At 72.0% G+C, this 20,478-nt stretch overlaps 3 protein-coding genes across 3 annotated transcripts; 2 read left to right on the forward strand and 1 right to left on the reverse strand.

Annotated features, from left to right (window-relative positions):
* Nucleotides 1-756: 756 nt before the first annotated feature.
* On the forward strand, nt 757-4,995 carry KLHL17 (kelch like family member 17; the record flags this gene model as incomplete). Its single annotated transcript, XM_084244017.1, has 12 exons — nt 757-866; nt 1,538-1,794; nt 1,871-1,992; nt 2,110-2,331; nt 2,558-2,674; nt 2,891-3,104; nt 3,267-3,411; nt 3,490-3,657; nt 3,998-4,086; nt 4,173-4,246; nt 4,342-4,523; nt 4,657-4,995. 12 exons carry the CDS (start codon nt 757-759, stop codon nt 4,883-4,885), a joined length of 1,929 nt encoding a protein of 642 aa, XP_084100143.1. The 3' UTR covers nt 4,886-4,995.
* Nucleotides 4,996-6,031: 1,036 nt separating this feature from the next.
* Nucleotides 6,032-11,928, forward strand: PLEKHN1 (pleckstrin homology domain containing N1; the record flags this gene model as incomplete). Its single annotated transcript, XM_084241509.1, has 14 exons — nt 6,032-6,114; nt 6,191-6,287; nt 8,067-8,213; nt 8,286-8,366; nt 8,435-8,507; nt 8,651-8,979; nt 9,083-9,163; nt 9,589-9,664; nt 10,153-10,439; nt 10,619-10,753; nt 10,872-11,003; nt 11,195-11,386; nt 11,581-11,629; nt 11,711-11,928. 14 exons carry the CDS (start codon nt 6,032-6,034, stop codon nt 11,827-11,829), a joined length of 1,881 nt encoding a protein of 626 aa, XP_084097635.1. The 3' UTR covers nt 11,830-11,928.
* Nucleotides 11,929-12,317: 389 nt separating this feature from the next.
* PERM1 (PPARGC1 and ESRR induced regulator, muscle 1) lies at nt 12,318-16,321 on the reverse strand (the record flags this gene model as incomplete). The annotated part of the gene is made up of 3 exons (XM_084244018.1): nt 12,318-13,089; nt 13,182-13,307; nt 13,648-16,321. 3 exons carry the CDS (start codon nt 16,319-16,321, stop codon nt 12,998-13,000), a joined length of 2,892 nt encoding a protein of 963 aa, XP_084100144.1. The 3' UTR covers nt 12,318-12,997.
* Between the last annotated feature and the right edge of the window lie 4,157 nt (nt 16,322-20,478).

Here is a 20,478-nt window from a genome sequence, read left to right on the forward strand (position 1 = left end):
CCACCTGGTACCATTTCCAGTGTCTTCGGCACTCTTTTGTGCTGTCAGTATCACCCCTTCGTGCTGCCTTAGCCGTTTGGACATCCTTTTGGGTGTGCTCTGTGCTGTTGCCAATACAGCAAATCTGCACTCACAAGACAGTGCTGGGCAGCGAAGGTCGCGCTTTCTCTGGCCTGTCTGTCAGCAGGTGCAAAGGCTGCCTCTGGAAGGAGGGAGGTGAGGAAGCCAGTCTAGAGGGAGGGAGAGACAGACAGACAGACACACAGCTGCCTGGGCCCCAGACTCCAAGCAGGCCCTCCCCCAGCCCAGCCTCCCGCTGAGGCTCCCGGTGCCAGGCCTGCCCTTGCAGGCGGTCCTGGAGGATTCTAGCGCGGGCGCCCTCGGGCAAAGCGCCTGCCTGGGGACACGGGGCGGGCGGGGGGGTGATGCCCAAGTCGGCCCCGCCGAATGAAACCTGGGGGCCTCGGTCTCTGGCGCCGAGGGGTGGGGCGCTTCTCGGATGGGGGGAGCAGAAGTCCTGGCCGTCCGCACGGAAACAGGCCCAGGAGGCGGCGGGAGGATTCGCGGCCGGCGCCGCCCGAGGCCGCCCGGGAGCGCGCGCGGCGGGGCGGGCGGCGCCGAGCAACGACGGCGGCGGGCGGCGGGGCCGGGGACGCGCCGCGGGCCGCCGCCGCCGAGCAGCCCCCCGGCCGGCCGTGCGCCCGGCCCTCCGCGCTCTCCGCCGGCCGCGCGCGGGTCGGTCCGGCGGCCGAGCCCATGCAGCCGCGCAGCGAGCGCCCGGCGGGCAGGACGCAGAGCCCGGAGCGCGGCAGCCCGGGGCCGGGGCCCGAGGCGGCGCCGCCGCCCGCACCGCCGCAGCCCACGGCGTGAGTGGCCGGGCGGACCCCGGGGCGGGGCGGGGCGGGGGCCGGGGCCGGGGCGGGGGCCGGGGCGGGGCGGGGGCCGGGGCGGGGGCCGGGGCGGGGGCCGGGGCGGCCGCCCCGGAGGGCCCCAGCCCGCTCCGTTTCTCCGCGCTGGGCGGCCCGGCTGGGCGCGCAGCGGCCACGGCTCCCGCGGCCTCTGTCCCCTTCCCGCGGCCCCCGCGGCCCTCAGGCGCCCGGAGCGGCAGGGAGAGCGCGTGGGGCCGCCGAGGGCGCGGGGCGGGCGGGTCCGCGCCGGGGGTGGGGGCCTCTCCCGGCCGCCCGCCCCGCGGCCGCGGCCAGCCCCGCGCCAGAGCAAGCCCTGCGCGCCGGCCCCCCGGGCACGGGCAGGGCGCGGGCGGAGGGGAGCCCCGGCCCCGGGGGGCGGGAGGGCTCTGGCTCTCGGGAGCGGCGGGCGAGGGGCGGCCTGTTCTCGCGGGGGCGCCCGGCCGAGGGGCCGGCGGAGCAGGGCAGGGGCGGCCGGGGAGTGGGGCGGGGCGAAGCCGCAGGGCGGGGCGCGGGGGGCAGCGGACCCTCCTGGGTGGGCTGCGGGGACGGGGCGGCAAGCGCGGGTGAGGGGCTTCCGCGGCCCAGCTGACCCGAGCTGACCCGAGCTGACCCGGCGCCGCCGCCCGCAGCCCGGAGGCGGAGCGAGCGCGGCCCCGGCAGCCCCGGCCGCCCCCCATGGAGGGCGCCATGCAGCTGCTGAGCCGCGAGGGCCACACCGTCGCCCACAACTCCAAGCGCCACTACCACGACGCCTTCGTGGCCATGAGTCGCATGCGGCAGCGCGGCCTCCTCTGTGACATCGTCCTGCATGTGGCCGCCAAGGAGATCCGGGCGCACAAGGTGGTGCTGGCCTCCTGCAGCCCCTACTTCCACGCCATGTTCACGAGCAAGTACCACCCCACACGCCCGGGCGCTCGGGGCCGAGGCTACCCCAGGGCCAGCCTGACCTGCGGTCCCCACAGGTGAGATGAGCGAGAGCCGCCAGACGCACGTGACCCTGCACGACATCGACCCTCAGGCTCTAGACCAGCTGGTGCAGTTCGCGTACACGGCCGAGATCGTGGTGGGCGAAGGCAACGTGCAGGTGAGGCCCCGGCCCGGCCCGGCCCGGCCCGGCCCGGCCCGGCCCGGCCCAGCCCGCCCCGCCCGCCCGCCGGTCCTCACGCCCCTCCTCCGCCCGGCCCCGCGCTGCCCCGCGCAGACCCTGCTCCCGGCCGCCAGCCTGCTGCAGCTGAACGGCGTGCGGGACGCCTGCTGCAAGTTCCTGCTGAGCCAGCTCGACCCCTCCAACTGCCTGGGCATCCGGGGCTTCGCAGACACGCACTCCTGCAGCGACCTGCTCAAGGCCGCGCACAGGTACGTGCTGCAGCACTTCGTGGACGTGGCCAAGACGGAGGAGTTCATGCTGCTGCCGCTGAAGCAGGTGAGGGGCCCGCCGGCGCCCCGCCCTTGACCCCATCCCCACACTCCACCGGACCCCCACCCTGCCCTGCCCCTTCTGTCACCCCAAATCTTCCCCTTCAACTCCTGCCCTGAGCACTCCCGGCTGCTGCCCGGGTCCCTGTCCCCTCTCTGGGAGCCAAACCTGCGACCCTGGCCTCACTGGACTCCCGCCCAGGGCCCCCCAGACCTCACACCCGGCCCCCCAGGTGCTGGAGCTGGTCTCTAGCGACAGCCTGAACGTGCCGTCTGAGGAGGACGTCTACCGGGCCGTTCTCAGCTGGGTCAAGCACGACGTGGACGCCCGGAGGCAGCACGTCCCACGGGTGAGGCCAGGCCCCGGGCCCTGGGCGGCGTCAGCAGGGCATCGCTGTGGGCCTGGGTGCGCCTGCCCCTCCCGGGGCCAGGGTCCTCCAGGGCGAGGAGCCCGGACCTCCAGAAGGGTCCAGTGCACAGGAGACCAGGCTTCCGGGGGGGTCTCCCCATGGGGCCAATGGTGTCCTGGCCCCACCCGCCCCTGACAGCGGCACCCCCCACCCCAGCTGATGAAGTGTGTGCGGCTGCCCCTGCTGAGTCGGGACTTCCTGCTGGGCCATGTGGACGCCGAGGGCTTGGTGCGGCACCACCCGGACTGTAAGGACCTGCTCATCGAGGCCCTCAAGTTCCACCTGCTGCCTGAGCAGAGGGGCGTCCTGGGCACCAGCCGCACCCGGCCCCGGCGCTGTGAGGGCGCCGGCCCCGTGCTCTTCGCCGTGGGTACGCCCGAGCCACGCCAGCCCTGCTCAGCCCGCACCTGCGCCCCGCCCTTGGGAGGCCCCCATGACCTGGCCCGCCCGCCAGTCCCCACCCCACCTGCCCAGGCACCCCTGCCCACCCCTCCTCGGCCACGTCCTGTCTGTCACCTCCCCCTTCCCCCAGGCGGCGGCAGCCTCTTCGCCATTCACGGGGACTGCGAAGCGTATGACACACGCACTGACCGCTGGCACGTGGTGGCCTCCATGTCCACACGCAGGGCCCGGGTGGGCGTGGCGGCCGTCGGGAACCGGCTCTATGCGGTAGGCGGGTAAGCGTGGACACTGCTGTCGGTCTGGGACTCTGTGCGCCCACCACGCCAGCCCTGACCTTCAGCGGACCCCCCTAGCTACGACGGGACCTCGGACCTGGCCACCGTGGAGTCTTACGACCCTGTGACCAACACCTGGCAGCTCGAGGTGTCCATGGGCACCAGGCGCAGCTGCCTGGGTGTAGTCGCCCTGCACGGGCTCCTGTACGCGGCCGGTGGCTACGACGGGGCCTCCTGCCTCAACAGGTAGGGCCGGGGAGGGGTGGGCTGCCTTTCAGGGTCAGCAGTGCAGGGATGCAGAAGTCCTCCCTGAGGGGAGCAAAGAGGTGTCGCACCTGACCAGCCACAGTGCCTCTTCCCTCTCGGGGTCTCTCCCCGCCGTCAGGTGCTAGACCCTGTGGACACTGGCCCAGGCTCGCCACAGCAGGCAGTGGTCCGTGTCCAGCCAGCGAGGGGACACTGGCCCCAAGCTCCTCGCCTGCCCAGCCTGGGTTCCAGCCACTTACAGGGCAGGGAGGGTGGCCTGGGCAGGGTGGCGAGGGCAACTTCTGCCCTGCTCGAGAAAGCTGCGCCCCTGTATTTGCAGTGCTGAGCGCTACGACCCTCTGACGGGCACTTGGACGTCCATCGCTGCCATGAGCACCCGGAGGAGATACGTGCGCGTGGCCATGCTCGGTGGGTGACCCGGCCTGCCTTCCGCAGTGCCTGCCTCACCTGCCCCTGGCCCCCACAGCAGGCCCTGCCCTGTCTCCTCCCTGCAGATGGGAACCTGTATGCTGTGGGCGGCTACGACAGCTCCTCGCATCTGGCCACAGTGGAGAAGTACGAGCCCCAGGTGCGTGGCATGTGCTGCCCACTCCGAGAGCCCACAGATACCCTGCCCTGGAGTGGGTGGCGGAAGGTGGTGACGCGTCTGGCCCTCGCCCGCAGGTGAATGCGTGGACGCCCGTGGCCTCCATGCTGAGCCGGCGCAGCTCGGCAGGCGTGGCCGTGCTGGAGGGTGCGCTCTACGTCGCGGGGGGCAATGACGGCACCAGCTGCCTCAACTCCGTGGAGAGATACAGCCCCAAGGCAGGGGCCTGGGAGAGTGTGGCCCCAATGAACATCCGGAGGTGTGTCCGCCCCCCTACCCCCAGGGTCACTACCCCGGGGCGCCTGCGCCTCCCCCAGATCCGACGGGCAATCCTGCGGCTCCTGCCAGCTGTGCCTACTCGGCCCCTGTCTCACCACCTGCCCTGCCCCCAGGAGTACGCACGACCTGGTGGCCATGGATGGCTGGCTGTACGCTGTGGGGGGCAACGACGGCAGCTCCAGCCTCAACTCCATCGAGAAATACAACCCGAGGACCAACAAGTGGGTGGCCGCGTCCTGCATGTTCACGCGGCGCAGCAGCGTTGGCGTGGCGGTGCTCGAGCTGCTCAACTTCCCGCCGCCCTCCTCGCCCACCCTGTCCGTGTCGTCTACCAGCCTCTGACCCGGAGGACTGCCCGAGCCCGGCCCCCGGCCTCCCACTTGCCTTAAGCCTGGGGCTGCCCCGCGGACCTCCCGTCCCGTCTGTCCGTCTCCGTGCGCGTGCCTAGGCCCTCTTCTGTGTGCGTGTCGCGTATTTATTTACTCATCTGTCCACAGCGGGTGGGGAGGCTGCAGCTTCCGTCTACTTGTTTACTCTCCAAGTGTCCTGGGGTCGGGGACCGCCCGCTGGGGGCACCCACCCAGCGCGCCCCAGGCTCTGTGGACCTGGAGTGGCCAGGTGCCAGAGCAGGCCAGCAGGCGCGCTTTCCGAGCAGGTGCGAGCCCGGCCGCGCTTTGCACACCCCCTCACTGGCCAGGCACAGCCCGGGGCCAGCCTGATGGGGGCTTCCTTCCTGGCGCCTGCGGTCTCTCGTGGGTCCTGGGCCGAAGCGGGTGCACGCGCGTGCCCAGACCTCACGCAGCAATATGAGCCACTGGAACAATAAACACGTTTCTCGGGCTGCGGGGACTGAGGCTGCGTGTCCGTCTCCAACCCTTGGGGTGGGAGAGGGGGCCATGCAACCTGGCCGAGGGCTTGGCCTTGCTGGCCAGTGGGGCAGGGTGGGGCAGGGCCCTTGTCTCCCACTGGCTGGGGGGCCCCTCCATGTTCTGGCTCAGCCTCGGAGCCCTGCCTAGGCCCGGGGTGAGATGGCCCAGGCAGGAGAGGGGCTGGGGAAGGGCCCTGGCTTCTTCTCCCCCAGCCCGCCGGCCCGGGCCCCGCGCACACCCTGCCAGTCGCTGGTGACTCACAGCAGCAAGCACAGAACAGGAGGTGACCCGGGTGGGCTGGAAGGGGGTCTCCTGGCTCAGGCTCCAGCCCCAGGCAGGCCAGCTCACCGACCAGGCTCCCGAGGGCCCTTGTGTATGTAAAGGCTGAGATGGGGGAGCCTCTGCCCCGCCCTCACCGCCCCAACTTTGCCTGCCAGGGTGGGGGCTGGCGGCAGCGACTGGCCTCAGGTGCGGCCGGTTCCCGCCGGGAAGGCCCCGCCCCGCCTGGCCTGGTCGGGTCAGGCGGGACCGCCCGGAGCCCCGCCCGCTGGTGGAAGGCGGGGCGGGAGGCTCGGGAGACGCATCCAGACCGACCTGCTCGCCGCGCACCGTGCCACCCATGGGGAACAGCCACTGCGTCCCCCAGGCCCCCAGGAGGCTCCGGGCCTCCTTCTCCAGAAAGCCTTCTCTGAAGGGGAACAGGTGAGGGGGCTCCAGCTCGGCCCCAGGGGCTCCCTCCCGCTCTGGAGCCGGCTGAGAGCCCTTCCCTTGCCCCCAGGGACGACGGCGCGCGGCGGGCAGGCCTGTTTGGCGCCGAGGCGGGTCCCGACGGGGACAGCCCTGCGGACAAGCTCTTCTACTACATCCCCGGGACGGTGAGCGCGGCGGCCAGCTCCGGGCGCGGGCGCGGGGGACACGGCTCTGCTGCTCGAGCGTCCTGTCCGGCTCGCCCGGGGGTGCAGACCCGGTGGGGAGGCCCCGCCCGGGAAGCTCTGGGGCCGAAAGTCTGACGGATCGAAACTGACCCGGGACTGACTCAGTGGCTGGGCGAGCTCCGCGGAGGCGCGGGCGTCTGAGTCCTGTGTCCCGGCCGGCTCGAGGCCACACCCCGGCAGTGGGCCCGCGTCTGCCCGCACCCCCCAGCTGGGTGCGGGAGGCGCGTCCAGGCACGTTCCCGCCAGGGAAGCACCCAGCCTCCTGCCCGGAGGTGGCTGTGCGTGTGCGGGCGCGAGTCCCCACCCCCTCGTCCCTGTGGAGGGAGTTGGGGCTTCTGATGACCACAGCCTAGCGCACGTCCAGGCTCAGCTCCTTGAAGCCTCCCATGCAGGCCACACCCACCCCACCCTGCGGGGGGGTGGGGGTGGGGTTGGGGGGGCAGGCATGGCTCCCACGTCGGGCCAGGTCAGCTGCACCACCTGCGCTGCCCCACTGAGGCCAGGGCTGCTTGGGGAGACCCACCGCAGCCATGCTGGGTGTGGTCCTCAGGCTCCAGGTGCCCAGTCTGCTGCTTCTTGCCCTGGGCACATCTGGGGCAGGCTGGGAGTGGGACGTCTGGCCACAAGGGGCCTTGCCAAGTGAGGCTGCCCGCCTCCCAGCAGCTCTGCCAGGCGGGGAACTGGGTTTGACAGGCCGGTGTGCCCAGCTCCCTGGACCCCCTGCCAGGCATGCGCTGGCTTCAGAAACTGGGCTGCCTGAGACAAGTGGACAGGGCCCTGGTCCTCTCAATGGCTGCGTCTCAGCCCCAGTCCCTCTGTCCAGGCCCAGGGCACGCTGTGTGACTGGGGCGTCCCTTCTGGTCTGGGTATGGTGAAGGGCAAGGGGAACCTCTGGTTGTGGCTGCGGGAGGAGCCTTCTCAGTCCCTGCCTCCACCCTAGAGCCCCGCCCCAGCTCTGAGCTGACCCCTCCCCTCCAGTAACGCCCTCCCCAGGCAGGTCCAGTGGTCCATCCGGCTCCTCGGCCTATTTTCCACAGGTCTCCTGGCCTTGTTCCTGCACTGGGTGTGGGGCAGGAGGCCCCGCCCAGAGTCAGGGAGTCTGACTGCCCATCCTCCTGGATTTGCCCCCAGTGGCCAGGGCACTGCGGCCCTAGCCCATGGGCCTCAGCCCCTTGGGCCCTAGGTCATCATCCATCCTGCCTGGCCCACAGCTAGTGCGGGCCATTTGTGCAGGGCTCTCTGACCCCCAGGCCCTGCCCCAGGTGCCAGCAGGGCTGCAGTGGACAAAGCAGGCCCGTCCCCCATGATCAGGCCACCCGCACATGGACCCAGGCAGGCCCGGGCTTGCCGTCCTGGGTCCTGAGGTGCTGAGGGGGACAGGCGGCTGTGGGGCAGCAGGGCCTGGAGACGCGCCCCGGAGCCCTCGGCCACCGCAGGCTCTGCTGGACGTGCAGGGGCCTGGGGGCAGTGCTGCCTCAGGGTCCCCGGTTTGGCAGAACCAGGTAGTGAGAGCTCCATGGCCACCTGAGGGGCTCTGTGTGCCCGCTCACTGGCCAGGCTCGGAGGCCAGGCCACCAGGACGAGGGTGCAATCCCAAGTCTGCTGCGGCCTGGAGCGCAGGTCCTGCTTGCCAGGTGGCAGCTGCGGGCCCCGTGCCTGGGGGGGTGGGGCTCCCGGGGCTGTGGCCCCAGGTGGTCCCCTGAGCTCTGCTGCCCCCAGGACATCCCGGGCCTGGAGAGCCAGCAGGAAAACCTGGAGCAGCCGTTCCTGAGTGTATTCAAGAAGGGCCGGCGGAGGGTGCCGGTCAGGAACCTGGGCAAGGTGGTGTACTATGCCAAGGTCCAGCTGCGGTTCCAGCACAGCCAGGTGGGCGCAAGGCCGGGAGGGTGGCGCAGGGTGGTCCGGACCCCAGGCCCTCAGACCTAGGCCTCTCTGCAGGACATCAGCGACTGCTACCTGGAGCTGTTCCCCGCCCACCTCTACTTCCAGGCCCATGGCGCCGAAGGCCTCACTTTCCAGGTGCGGGAAGCAGCCGGGGAGGCAGGAGGAGAGGGGGGACAGGCTCAGGAGCCCCTCTGCCCTCGCAGGGGCTGCTGCCGCTGGTAGAGCTGAGTGTCCGCCCGCTAGAGGGTCCCGGAGAGCACGGCTTCCAGATCACAGGTGGGCGGTGCCCTCACGTGGCTGTCAGAGGCGACTGTGGTAGCTGCGGGTGGGCCCCAGACCCTGTGCGGGGAGGGGGGTGTCCCCCATGGGGCCTGGGAGGGCCCTCCCATGGGCACTGGCCAGCTTCTCTGCACCCACAGGCCCGCTGCCGGCGCCGCTGCTGGTGCTGTGCCCAGGGCCAGCCGAGCGAAGCCACTGGCTCTACCACCTGGAGAAGCAAATGGCTGTGGCGCGAGGGCTGCAGCGCTGCCACTCTGCGCCCCCGCAGGTCGGTGCCCGCGCCCCGCACCCCCCTCCCAGCCCCGCCCCCCCCACTGCCCTGACCCCCCTCTGCCAGGGCCCCCTTGAGGACGAGCTCCCCTGGACTCTGCAGCGCAGGCTAAGTGGGCTGCGGACAGCACCGGGGTGCCAGGCGGCGGGCAGCGCCATCTGTGCCTCCAGGGTCCAGCTGCAGCACCTGCCTGCTCAGGTGCGTGTGGGACAGGGAGGGGGAGGGGGGCATGGGCAGGGGGTAGGGCCGCGGGGGCGGGGCTTGCGGGGGCAGGTGGGGCCACTGTGCTGTGCCCCCCCAGGAGCAGTGGGACCGGCTCCTGGTCCTGTACCCGGCGTCCCTGGCCATCTTCTCTGAGGAAGCCGACGGGCTGTGCTTCAAGGTGGGGCTGCCCAGGCCACCCCAGGAGCCGCCCTGTGTGGGTGCGGGGTGGGGGGGGCAGTGCAGGTGGAACCTGTATTTCGGGGCCTGTTGGGACAAAGTGAGCCAGCCCCACCCCCACGCCCTGGTCAGTCTGGCCCTGGCCCCGAGTGCCTAGGGCTGGCTCCCCAGTCGCCGGGGTCCTAGCCTGGCCGCCATCACGACGGGTGGCGTGGCCCCCTCTGACTCCGGCCCTGCAGTGCCTCCCTGAGGGTGAGCCCGTGGCCGTGTCACCGAGGGGGGGCGCGTGGCTGAGACTCGAACTCCCGCTCCTGTGCGCAGGGAGCTCTGTCTGGGGGCGGAGGGGGGCTCCCGGGAGGGAGACGCGGCCTTGGCCTCTCCTCGCTGGCGGGTGCCCCCGGCTGAGGTCCCCGTCCCGGCTGCCAGGGGGAGCTGCCGCTCAGCGCCGTGAGCATCAACCTGGAGGAGCAGGAGAAGCAGATCCGCTCCTTCCTGATCGAAGGTGGGCGCGTGGGGGCGGGGCTGAGCGGCCGGGGGCGGGGCTGGGAGTCTGGGGCGGGGCTGGGCAGACTGGGGGCGGGGCTGGGTGGCTTGGGGTGGGGCTGGGTGGTCTAGGGCGGGGCTGAGCGGCCGGGGGCGGGGCTGGGAGTCTGGGGCGGAGCTGGGCGGCCCGGGGCGGGGCTGAGCAGCCTGGGGGCGGGGCTTAGTGGCCAGGGGCCGAGCTGGAAGGTCTGGGGCGAGGGGGGGGGCTGAGCGCTCTGGGGGAGGAGCTGGGTGGTCTGGGAGGGGCTGGGTGGCCCAGGGCGGGGCGGGACGGTCTGGGGCGGGGGGACGGGGGGCGGGGCGGGCGGCCTGGGGGCGGGGCTGAGTGGGCGGGGCGGGGCGCGGGGGCGGGGCGCGGGGCGGGGGGCGGGGCGCCGGGGGCGGGGCGCCGGGGGCGGGGCGCCGGGGGGGGCGGCCCGGCCGGTGCTCACGCGCCTTGCCCCGCAGGCCCCCTGATCAACTCCATCCGCGTGCTGTGCGCCAGCTACGAGGACTACGGCCGCTGGCTGCTGTGCCTGCAGGCGGCGGCCCGCGCACTCCGGGCCCCCGCGCCGCCCGGGCCCCGGGCCCCCCTGTCCGCGCAGCCGTGGGGCGGCGGCCGGAGCTCGCTCTCTTCCGACGGACACGCCAGCTGGGACTCCGGGTGCCCGGCGCCCCCCTCCGCCCACGCCAGCCGCTCCCTCCCGGAGTCCTCGGCCGTGTCTGCTGCAGGCCGCGCTGCAGTGCCCGCACCCGTGAGTGGCCAGGGACGGTCAGGGGGCCCGAGGTCAGTCCTGTTGGGTGGCTGGCCCTGCCTCCCCAAGCAGGACCCCAACCCTGGGCAGAGAGGTCCCCGGTGGGTGGGCGCTCGGAGCCACCTCTAGGGCTGTGTGGGAGGCCCTGGGACAGTCTGGAAGGCCCTTCGCGCCCACAGGACAGCCCCGGCTGCTCCAGCATTGGGAGACAGAGGACGGAGCTGAGACGGGGCGGCAGCCGCCGGTCACCCCGGGGCAAGGCCCATGCGCAGGGGCTGGGCCCGGCACCCCCGTTGCACCTGGACCTGACCAAGGTGGGCCCCTAGCGCAGCCTGCGGGCGGGCGGGCTCCCCTGCCTCCGTGCCTGGCGTCCGCAGAGCGAGGTGGGTGGGCCTGGGCGCCGAAAACATGCCTCCCCTGCTCCCGCCTCAGCTGGCCCTGGAAGCTGGACCCGAGGCCCCAGATGGCCCCCCGGACACACCACGCTCCCCGCTCTACGCTGACCCCTACACGCCCCCGGCCACGTCCCACCACAAGGTCTCAGACGTGCGGGGCCTGGACGAGGTCAGTCCCTGGGGGCGGTGGCTGCGCCGCAATGGGGTCAGGGAGGAGCCTAGGCCTCGGGCCATGGGGTCCCCAGCTCCGCCAGAGCTCCCCAGAGACAGGCCCGCGCAGGCTGGGGGAGAGGCCAGGCCTGCGCGGGCCCCTGCCCAGGAGGTCCCACTGGGCCGTGGGTGACCAGCGCTTCCTCGCAGTTCCTCGTTGCCATGCAGAGCTCGCTGGGGCCCAAGCCCCCCAGCCCTTGCCCCTTGGTCCCTGTGTCTGTGCCCGTCTCCGACCCCAGCTCCAGACTCTCCCAGAAGGGAGCCCCGCAGCCTCGAGCCTCGCAATGGCACCAAGGCTCTGTCAAGGGCCGGGGACCACCATCTCCAGACTCCTCTCGGCTCGTGAGTAGCAAGCCCCCAGGGCCTGGAGGTCTAGAGGGAGGGGGATCCTGGGGCCCAAGAGTGGGAGGGGCGTGGGCAGGTAGGCAGGGGCAGCAGGACGGGGGGGGGGGGGTGGGGGGGGTGGCGGAGAGTGCAGTCCAGCTGGGCCGCCCTCCCCTGGGGCTCGGCCGCCCTAAGACTGTGCTTGGCCCCAGGTCTGCCCTGCCAGGGAAGGCCCAGCCCATGCCTCGCCGCCGCCCCCAGGTGAGTGGGGGCCCTGCCTCGATCTGGGGGGCATGGGGGTGACCCTCCTGACGGCACACACATCTCTGCCCTCCCCACCAGATAGCCGGCTCCCCGTCAACACCGACAGCACCTGGGGCAAGGCCCCGTCTCCACCCCATCAGCGGTGGCCCTGGCTCGGAGCCCCTGAGGCTGGGGTGGGGCTCGTCCAGTGGATCTGACTGCTTGGGCTACCTATCAGGACTGCCTGCTGTGCCCGCCCGCTGGACAGGCCTGCAGCTGACTGGGTCTTTCTCTGTGGGGCCACAGCTGACCAGCACCCCGCCCTGTGCTGAGGCAGGTCTGACCCCCAGGATGGAGAGGTCTCTGGGGCCCAGATGTCGGCAGGGGCTGGAGGATGCCCCATTCTGAGGAGAGGGCCTGCCCTGGTAGTTGGACCCCACATGGGGGGGTGCCCCAAGGGCCAGACCTCTGCTCTGTCCCGGGAACAACAGGGCTTTGCCAGGGGGTGGGCGCACGGGGGCCATCAGGGGCTGAAGTTGGCTCTGGGGTCAAAGGCTGCGGCGAAGTCAGCTAGCCACTGCCCAGGACAGCCAGCTGCTGCCCACACGCAGAGCAGGCAGTGGCCTGGTGGCATGAGTGGGAAAGGACTGGTTGGGAGAGGCTGACAAGAGGAAATCCCGGAAAGAAAGAAAACGCTAAACAGAAGGACGGGGAAGGAGCTTTACTGGTGTGTGTGTCCACTCTGTCCCCTGGCCTCCTGCTGCCCTGGGGCCCACGCTCTGCCCGCTGCCGCGTCCAGCCCTCCATCCAACGCCACTTGCTCTGCCTCTCACCAGGCTCCCCGAAGGACTCCCTGACCCCTGTCCCTGTAGAGCCAGGCCCCCCGTGGGCCCTGTCCCTGCACAGCCAGACCCCTTGCGGTCCATCTGTCCCTGCACAGCCAGGCCCCCTGTAGTCCATCTGTAACTTGGGCAGAGTCCTGGCCCACCAACCCTGTGCCTGCCACAGCGCAGGTCACCAGTGCCCTCTGATGCCCAGGACCCGCCCTGACCAGACACCAGCTCAACATCTCAGGTGACCAGCAAGCGCTCCCCAGCGCAGTGACTCATGCACATATCTGACCTTGGAGCCCCAGGGCCCTGCTTCTGTTGCTGCCTGGACACCTCACACACCGGCTCCCCGTCATTCCCGCCTCCCAGACCCACGGGCCCCCCCCAGCGCGGGTGCGGCCGCGCCCTGGCCACTGGCTGGACACTTGGGTGGAGTCCGAGGAGCCACCGCACTGGCCCCTCCTGGACGCTGGCGCGCACGGGGTCAAAGGACCAGGCCTGGGGCCGCACAGGTGGCCAGTCCGCGTCCCGTGTCCATGGCGCTCCCAGCCTGGGCCTAGGGGCTGGGGCTGCGGCTGCGGCGCCCCCGCCCCACCTGCCGGCGGAAGTAGCGGATGGCAGAGATGGTGCCGATGTTGGCCAGCAAGACTGCAAGAGAAGGCACGCCTGAGCCCGGCCCCAGTGGCCGCTTGCTTGCCTGCCTGCCCGCCCACCACCGCCGCCCTGCTCCCGGCCCGAACCTGTCTTCCAGGCGTCCGGCGCGTGTAGGTCGGAGGTCCTCACCGCCCAGGTAGCAAAGGCCACGAACACCAGGCACATGTCATTCTGGCTGAGGCTGAGGGAGCCCAGGGGGTTTGGGGGGTCACCTGCAAGGAGAGGCCCCGTCTGAGCCCGCGGCTCCGTGCCCACCCTGGCCGGACACACCGCCTGAGTCGCCCTCCCGTGACGCGTCTGTCCCGAGACATAGGCCGCGGGCGGCTGGGCCAGCACCTCCGGCCCGCTGTGACTGCCTGGGATGAGCAAGGGGCTGCCGGCCCAGCGCTGCCCCAGCGGGACCAAGCCTGGGCTCCTCCCTCCCAGGTCGCCCGGCGGCCCCACAAGCCCAGAGCCGGCCCTGGCCTGCCCCTCCCTGACAGCCGTCCTGGCCCAGCTCCCTGGACAGTGTGTTCCCAGGACCTGGGCAGGCAAAGGCCACACGACACGCACCTGCTCGCCTGACCACCAGGTCCAGCTGTTCGGCGGAGGCTGGGCCGGGTTCTGGCAGGGAGCCCGGCCCGGGGGCCCCCAGGGCTTGCAGTCGGAGGAGGGTGGCGGGGCCCGGGCTGCCCTCCGGCCCGTCCTCCCCCAGGAAGTGCTCGTAGGCCTCGGGGATGGTGATGGGCATGGGGTCTCCAGTTGGAGGCGCCGGCACCGGCTCTGCGTGGGCCGGGCCGCCCGGGGCCCGCGTGCGGCAGTCCCGGAAGAAGTACTCGCACATGTCCGGCCACTGGACTGCAGCCTGGCCGGCCTCCTCAGCGCCTTCGTCCTCCTCCTCGATAGTGTCGCAGAAAAAGAACTCGTAGGCCTCGGGGAGGGTCACGGCAAAGCTGCTCCGGGATCCAGCCCCCGCCAGCACTGAGGCAGAGGGGGCCAGGGGGGGCAGGTGCTTCAGGATCCGGGGCTGGGGGGACCGTGGCCCAACAGCCACCGCGTCCCAGGCTCCAGGCCCCCCGGGGCTCCCTGGGGCCACCCGGGAGCCCGGGGGCAGATTTGAGGCCTCCCCCACACCCAGCCCCTCAGGGCCAGGCATGGCCACGGAAAACCGGACTTTCTTCTTCTTGGGGGCTCGGACAGGGCCTCCGGGGGTCTCCCCATCCTGGTGCACCCCTGGAGACTCACCAGGACTCAAACCCAGCTGGGCCACCGGGGCAGCCCCCACCTCCGCCCCACAGCGTGAAGCTGGTGCGGACACACCCACGTCCGGCCGGACCCCGGGAAGAAGGCTGGGTTGAGCCTGACGTGGGCTGCCCTTGGGGACAAGGGCAGGGGGACCCAACTCCGGCATGGCCACCGGGCCTGGCGTCGGCAGGTGGGCATTCAGTCTAGGCTGGGAGGCAGGTGTAGACAGAGTGGAGTCAGGCAGAGGCTGGGAGGCGGGTGTAGACAAAGCCGAGTTGGCAGGAGTCTGGGCAGTAGATGTAGACAGAGCCGACTCAGCAGGAGTCTGGGCGGTGGATGTAGACAGAGCTGAGTCAGGTGGAGGACTGGAGGCAGGTGTAGACACAGACGAGGTGGGAGGGGGCTCGGAGGTGGGTGTAGACAGAGCCGAGTCTGGCGGAAGCTTGGAGGCAGGTGTAGACAGAGCTGAGTCGGGCAGAGGTTTGGAGGCAGGTGTAGACACAGATGAATCGTGAGGGGGCTGGGAGGCAGGCGTAGACAGAGCCGAATCTGGCAGCGACTTGGAGGCAGGGGTGGACACAGATGAGTCTAGCGGACGCTGGGAGGCAGGCATGGACAGACCTGAGTCGGGAGGAGTCTGGGCAGCAGGTGTAGACAGAGCCAAGTCTGGTGGAGGCTTGGTAGCGGGTGTAGACACAGATGAGTTGGGTGGAGGCTGGGAGGCAGGTGTAGACACAGATGAGTCTGGCAGACGCTGGGAGGCGAGTATAGACACAGATGAATCTGGTGGAGTCTGGGAGGGGGGTGTAGACAGAGCCGAGTCTGACAGAGGCTTGGCCGCGGGTGTAGACAGAGCTGAGTCACGCAGAAGCTGAGAGGTGGGTGTAGACAGAATCGAGTCTGGCAGACGCTGGGAGGCAGATGTAGACACAGATGAGTCTGGCAGATGCTGGGAGAAGGGTGTAGGCAGAGCTGAGTTGGAAGGAGTCTGGGAAGCGGGTCTAGACACAGACGAGTCAGGAGGAGTCTGGGCAGCGGGTGCAGACAGAGCCGAGTCCTGTGGAGGCTGGGTGGCGGGTGGAGGCAGAACTGTGTCTGCCTTGGCCACTGAGATGTCCAGACCAGTCTCCTGGGCAGGTGTGGGCACAACGTGTGGCTCAGCTCTCGGGGTCGTCCTGAGGTCTGGCCCGGGCTCCGGTTGGGGGGCGGGAGTCGACAGACCCCAGCCTGGCCCTTGCCTGGACGGCTCCTCCGGGGCGCTCGCAGAGTCCGGCCTTAGCCCATCCTGTCCAGCTCCTGCCGTCCACATTGCCGTCCCCACCAAGGGGTCCTGTGTCCTGGGCACCCCCGGCCCTGCCCCCCACTCAGGCCTGGCCTCTGCGAGCACAGTGGGGGAGCCTGGCGGGGTGGGGGCACTGGTGCGACTGCCCCCCTTGGCCCCCACAGCGCGCCTCTTCTTCCGACTGGGGCTGCGTGTCGGGGTTCCAGGGCTGCTGGGGGGCTTTTGCGGGGCAGCGCTGCAGCCAGCGGCCGGGGGACTCCGAGGAGCCTGTCCAGGGGGCCCGGGGGCAGCGCCCTGGGAAGCTGGCCCCTGCAGAAGCCTCTGCATCTCTGTGGGAGCCGTCCCTGGGGAGCACGAGCTCTGGCCGGAGCCGAGGGGCAGCCTGGCTTCTGACTGTGGGGACGTGCCGGGCGTCTGCTGACCGGCCCCCGGGGCCAGGGCGGGCTCAGGCCAGGACCTGCTGACTGGCCGCCGGGGGGCCGCCTTGTCCCCCGCTGTGCAGCCGGGCCAGCCCCGCCCCCGGGGAGCCTGCCGCCCCTTGAGAGGCGGCGGGGGCCCGGGGGGGCTGCTGCCACTGCTGTCCCCTTGGTCAATGTCACTGGACAGGGGCTCGTCCCCGGAGGCCAGGCTGGCCTGCAGGAGGTCACATTCTTCGGCTGCGGCTGCGAACTCCGCCCAGTCTTGGTCGCTCAGCTGGATGCTGTACTGGAAGTTTTCCATTTCCGGTCAGCCGAGGCGCCTGGGCGGCCGTGCTTGAGGCCAAACAAGGTCTTCAGAGGCCCAAGCCCTGGGCCGCGGCCAGTGCACACTGCCGCCCGCCCGGCCTCCCCCTGGGGCGTCCCCCAGCTCCCTGGCAGGGGGCCACGCGCTTCACCACCATCCTGAAAGAAAGCAGAGCTGGACCCTCACCGCCCACCAGCCACTGTGAGCCCCCACTCCCTCCCGGCCGACCCAGCCACAGCGCCGCACGCCCGGGTGGGGACGGGGAGCCCATGGGGCCCGTGGCTGTGGGAGAGGGGCCGCAGGACCAGCAGGTGGCCGGCCGAAGGTGGCTCTTAGCCAGCCGGGCTGGAGGGCCACAGCTTCCTCCGCACTCAGAGCCGCGCTGGCGGTGCCGGGGGCTCTCTCGGGTGGTCAGTGTTTCCAACCGAAATAAGCCTCCTGCTGACCCCCAGTCACGCTCAGGGTCTGGGCCCCAGCCCAGGCCCGGCCAGCAGCCCCAAGCTCCACTGGCCTCTCCGCCATGGGGTGGCCTGCTCCTGTCTGGTTGGCGCCCTGGCCTGGCAGGGAGGTCTCGCCGGCCAGGCAGGGGCCTCGGGCCCTGGGAGAGCGTCCTTCCCTGGCCCTGGCCAGGCCCTGTGGGGGCTGCTGGCTTGCGGGACCTTAGGCTGGGTGGGCGTACCTGGGGCCCAGGGCGGCCGGGCAGCAGAGCCGGGCGTGCGGGCAGCCTGTCCCAGAGCCTCCGAGCGGCTCCCACGGCAGGCCCCACCCCCACCGCCCAAAATACTGGCGTCCCTGGGTCACATGCTCCTGCCAGCTCTCGGAGTCCCGCCACAAATAGATGGCCTTTGCGGCACCTCCAGCCACGAGCAGGGCCCTCCTCGCCAGGCCTGGCCCGGCTCCCGGCCCGCGGCTCCAGGCCTCCCTGCCCAGGCCAGGCCCTGTCCTCTTAAAGCAGCCGCCCTCCCCGTGGGCAGCCCAGGAGCCCCTGCTGCCACCTCGGTGTTTGCGAGGGACGAGGGGCTGACGGAGTAACAGGCTGGCAAGTGGCTGGTTCCAGAATGCTCCCAGAGGCCCTTTGGGGGGGCTGCTGCCAGGCATGGGGGCAGCTTAGGGCGCGTCCCCTGGCACCCAGGAGAGGGGGATCCTGCGAGCCAGGACCCCTCCTGAGAGTTCCCCAGGAGACCCTCAGTGGGGCCTAGGGGCACCGGGGACACAGGGCCGGTGCTTGGCTGCACCCCCTCCTGACCCCATGGCCCTGCATGTGTAACCCCCAGCTGCCCGCAGCTTCCGGGGGCTGCGAAGAGCAGGGAGTCGCGGCCTGGCCGCTGGGATAAGGCGCTCGGCTGCGCGGCCAAGGCAGAGGACACTCAGGTTCGCGTGTTCAGTGTGGAGAGAGCGAGGCTGGGCAGGCGGCGGGCGCAGGCGGCGGGAGCCCCGGGCGTCCGTGGCGGGGGGCAGGAGAGGCTGCCGGAGCCCCGAGCTCCGGGCTCCCGCAGAGCTCCCTCGGCTGGACGCGCACCCGCGGGCCGCCTTCCCCTTCGGGGCGGGCACGGCCGGGAGCCGCAAGCTTCAAGCTTCTCGCCGTCTTGCCGCCACCAGCCCCAGCCAGGGGCCCGCCCGCCGAGGGCGCCGGGAGGGGACAGGGGGGGTGGGGTGGGGTGGGGTGAGGGGTGGGGGGCGCCCACCTGCTGCTGCGCTCCGGGCGCGCCGTGGCCAGCGGACCGGCGGGCGGCCACCGCCTTCCGGAGTGTTTCCTCGGGGAAACTCCACGTGCGGCTTTGGGGTCGTGGGGTCAGGGGTCGTGCTGGCTCAGCCCGCCCAGGCTGTGGGGGCCGCGCCGCGCACCCCTCCCCGGCAGCGCCACGTTTTCAGTTTCCTTCACGAATGAAGCTGCTCGGGCGCTGCCCCGGGAGGCCACCGGCTCGCGGGCCTCGGGGCGCGGGGTCCTCTCGGGCCGCGAAGGATCTCAGTCCCGGTTCCGCTCCCCGCTCGGTCTGGGGGGTCCCCCCCCGCGCCGGCGCCTCTGGCTGTGCCCCGCACTTGTGCGCACAAATAAATAAACCTTTTTCTTCAAAGGGGCCGCTGAGCTGACACTGCCAGGGCGCCCCGGGCTCAGGGGTGGCCCGGCCGCGCGCCCCTTCCCCTGCGTCCGACTCTTTCCCGAGTCCTGGGGAGCCCCTCGCGGCGTCAGGCCCAGCGCCGCGCCCGCGGCCAGCAGCCGCCCCGCGATGCCCGCTGCCTCCCCGGCCCCGCCCCGCCCCGCGGCCCTGGCGTGGGCGCGCGGGACCCGAGCTGGTGGGGCCGGGGCGGCGCGGGCCTGGGGGTCCCCGCCTCCGAGCCCCCAAGCCCCGCCCGGGGGCGCGCGGAAGGCAACGGGCGTGGGGCAGAGGCCCCGGGGCGGGCGGCGGGGCAGGGGCGCGCCGGGGGACCCCTGGGGTACCCGGGGAGGCTGCCGTCCCGCTGGCGGCCACCAGGGGGCGCCGGGGCTCCGCCGGGCTCGGGGGGCGCGGGCGGGGGGGGGGCTCCGGGCGGGGGGGGGGGGCGTCTGAGGAAACCGCCCGGCGCTGGCCGCGGTCCCCAGGGCTGGTCGCGCGCACCTCCCGGCACGGAGCCCCCACAGCCTCAGCAGGGCCCCCCAGCCCGGGCACGGAGCCCCCCCACCCCAGCACTGCCCCCCGCAGCCCCGGCACAGCCGAGCTTCTCTGCGTGCGGGGGTCCGGCGCGGCCTCCGCCGTGGCTCGCGGTCAGTGCCCGCGGGCGGTGCGAAGGGCGGGACTCCTGGACTCTGAGGCTCCTGCTCTGCGCTCCCCGAGCTGCCCGGCGGAGTCGCGCCCCGCCAGCCTTGCCGGCCACAGGCCCCAGGGGGACGGCGGGGCAGGCGGCAGCTGTCCAGGCTCAGGGCCCATTCTGCGGACCGGCTCCTCCCTGACGCGAGGGGTTTCCTCCCCTGCAGGTTCTGACCAGTCTCAAGAAGGACATGCAGCAGCCCCCACGCACTCCCCCCCCCACCAGTCTCTGCCCTGGGAGCCCCGGGTGTCGCCCAGGCTGTGCCCAGCCCTCAGGGGTCGGCTCTGCTGTGGCAGGGGCCTGGCGCATTCTGTCTGCCCGCGCCCTCAGGATGGCCGCCTCAGCCTGTCCGGCTCATTAGCTGCTCTAGACAGGACAGGCCCGGTCCCCGTCGCCCGCCTTGGCTGGAAGCCATGCTCACGATGCAGATCTCTTCTCCCTGAGCCCTCCCAGCCACCCCGAGGGGCCTGAAGCTGTGAGCAGCGCGGCCCGAGGATGCCCTTCCCTACACGCGCGTGCCCCACGCAGCCCGCCTTGCAAACGAGGCACGGCCGACACGGGGACCGACGACAAGGCTGGACGGCAGCTGGATTCCGGCGCTCTCTCCTTGGGCAGCAGCCGGCTGAGGCGCCTCTGGGCTACGCCCAGCCGCTCGCCTGACCCGGCCACCTCCCAAGGCCCTTCTTTCTCACCCCAGCACACGGGGTCGGGCTTCAGCACGAGCCTGGGACAGCCCCGGCCCAGAGCAGTCGGCCCTGTCGGGAAGAGTCTGCCAGCAACCCGGCACAGGGAGCCCACTCGCCTCCCAGGCCCTGGGCCTCCCTCGCGGCACTCTCTCTGGCCCTAAGGCTGGAAGGGACGGGGGAGGGACTTGTGTCCCCGTCACGTGGCCACACGGCCCTTGCCTGCCCTGGCGCCTCCTCCTGGGCCGTCCTGCAGAGCCCTTGCCCACCTGGGCTGGAGGGACGGAGGCGGACCAGGCCTTGCAGGAGCTGGGCGGCAGTTGGTAATCAGCTCAGAGCCCAGCCAGCTGCTAAGCTGGGGGGGCGGGGGGTGTCTGGGGAGTGACTTGCCCTCCCCTGCCTGGTGCTGTAGGCCCGGCCCTCTGAGCTGGGGGCACGCATGGGGGGCCCGAGTAGGGGCAGCTGTGCTAGGGAGGCACCAGGGGACACCTTCCAGGCTGCGCCAGGTTCTCCCGGGTGACCACAACCCCCTCCCGCACACCAGGCACGCAGGGCCTCCCCCAGACCCTGGAGCCCCAGACCAATGCCCCAGGCCATGCCCCGCCCCGAGGCAGTGGGCCCCAGAGAGAGGCACAGTGCGCAGCCCCTGCACCCCACTTAAGCCAGGGGCCCTGCCATGGGGAG

The sequence above is a fragment of the Talpa europaea genome, assembly GCF_964194135.1.
Source record: "Talpa europaea genome assembly, chromosome: 9".
Classification (NCBI taxonomy): domain Eukaryota; kingdom Metazoa; phylum Chordata; class Mammalia; order Eulipotyphla; family Talpidae; genus Talpa; species Talpa europaea.